This window comes from Lagopus leucura, unplaced genomic scaffold (genome assembly GCF_019238085.1).
Source record: "Lagopus leucura isolate 7727_CA_CO unplaced genomic scaffold, USGS_WTPT01 34363-0_obj-0_obj, whole genome shotgun sequence".
NCBI classification, from domain to species: Eukaryota; Metazoa; Chordata; class Aves; order Galliformes; family Phasianidae; genus Lagopus; species Lagopus leucura.
The window spans coordinates 680-1,492 of NW_024963588.1; the positions used below are offsets into that span (position 1 = coordinate 680).

Sequence of the window (813 nt, forward strand, 5' to 3'; positions counted from 1 at the left end):
GGATTTCAATCACAGCTGAGGCCCAGCACTGGATTTCAATCACAGCAGAGGCCCAGCTCCGGCCTGTGATCCCAGCCGGGCAGCAGAGGCGCAGTGCCGGCCCAGCTGGCGGTGCTGCTCACCTCCTTGCCGGTCAGGACGTGCCGGGCCAGTTTGACCTTGGCGAAGTTGCCCTTGCCGATGGTTTTCAGCAGCCTGTAGTTTCCGATGTGCGGCTGCTCGTCGGCGGAGGCGGCCGAGTTGCGGCCCCTCAGCATGTTGGGTTTCCCGGCTCCCTTCTGCTCCGCGTGGCCCGGCTGCGGGGACACAAAAAGGGGCGACGCTGAGTCGGGCGGCCCCCCCACCCCCCCCCCCCCCCCCGCCTCGGCCCCGAGGAGGAGAAGGAAGGAAGGCAGGGGGGTCCGGAGGCAGGCAGGGCCGGGAGCGAAGTCCAGGTGAGCCGCGCCCCGGGCGGGCCGGGAGCCGCCTCCGATACCTGACGCAAGAGGGGAGAGGGGAGGTTTCGGGCTCCCGGAGGACAGGGAGGAAGAGATTCGCCCCACGCTGACACTGCGGGGCTGTGGGACCCAAGGAGGGGGGAAAACGGGGGGGGATTTGGGGTGAAACGGAGCCCCGCGCCGCGAGCGGCTGCGCAAAGGAGAAACAGCGGGGCTGCAGCAAAGGGGGGGGCTTCAAATCTGCCCCAAATCCCACAGCCGGACCCAAATCTCCACAGCCGGACCCAAATCTCCACAGCCGGACCCAAACCCCACAGCCAGACCCAAATCCCACAGCCAGACCCAAAACCCCACAGCCAGACCCAAACCCCACAGC

At 67.9% G+C, this 813-nt stretch overlaps 1 protein-coding gene across 1 annotated transcript in view; it reads right to left on the bottom strand.

Moving 5' to 3' along the window:
- The window catches only part of LOC122191234 (serine/threonine-protein kinase MARK2-like), a gene marked incomplete at its 3' end in the record, with an annotated part of 1,252 nt that extends 668 nt beyond the window's left edge, over nt 1–584 (bottom strand). The window contains exons 1-2 of the mRNA XM_042891461.1: nt 476–584; nt 123–296 (exon numbers count right to left, since the gene is read on the bottom strand). Of these exons, the coding sequence (XP_042747395.1) occupies nt 123–257 (135 nt within the window). The remainder of the gene's footprint in view (nt 1–122; nt 297–475) is intronic.
- Between the last annotated feature and the right edge of the window lie 229 nt (nt 585–813).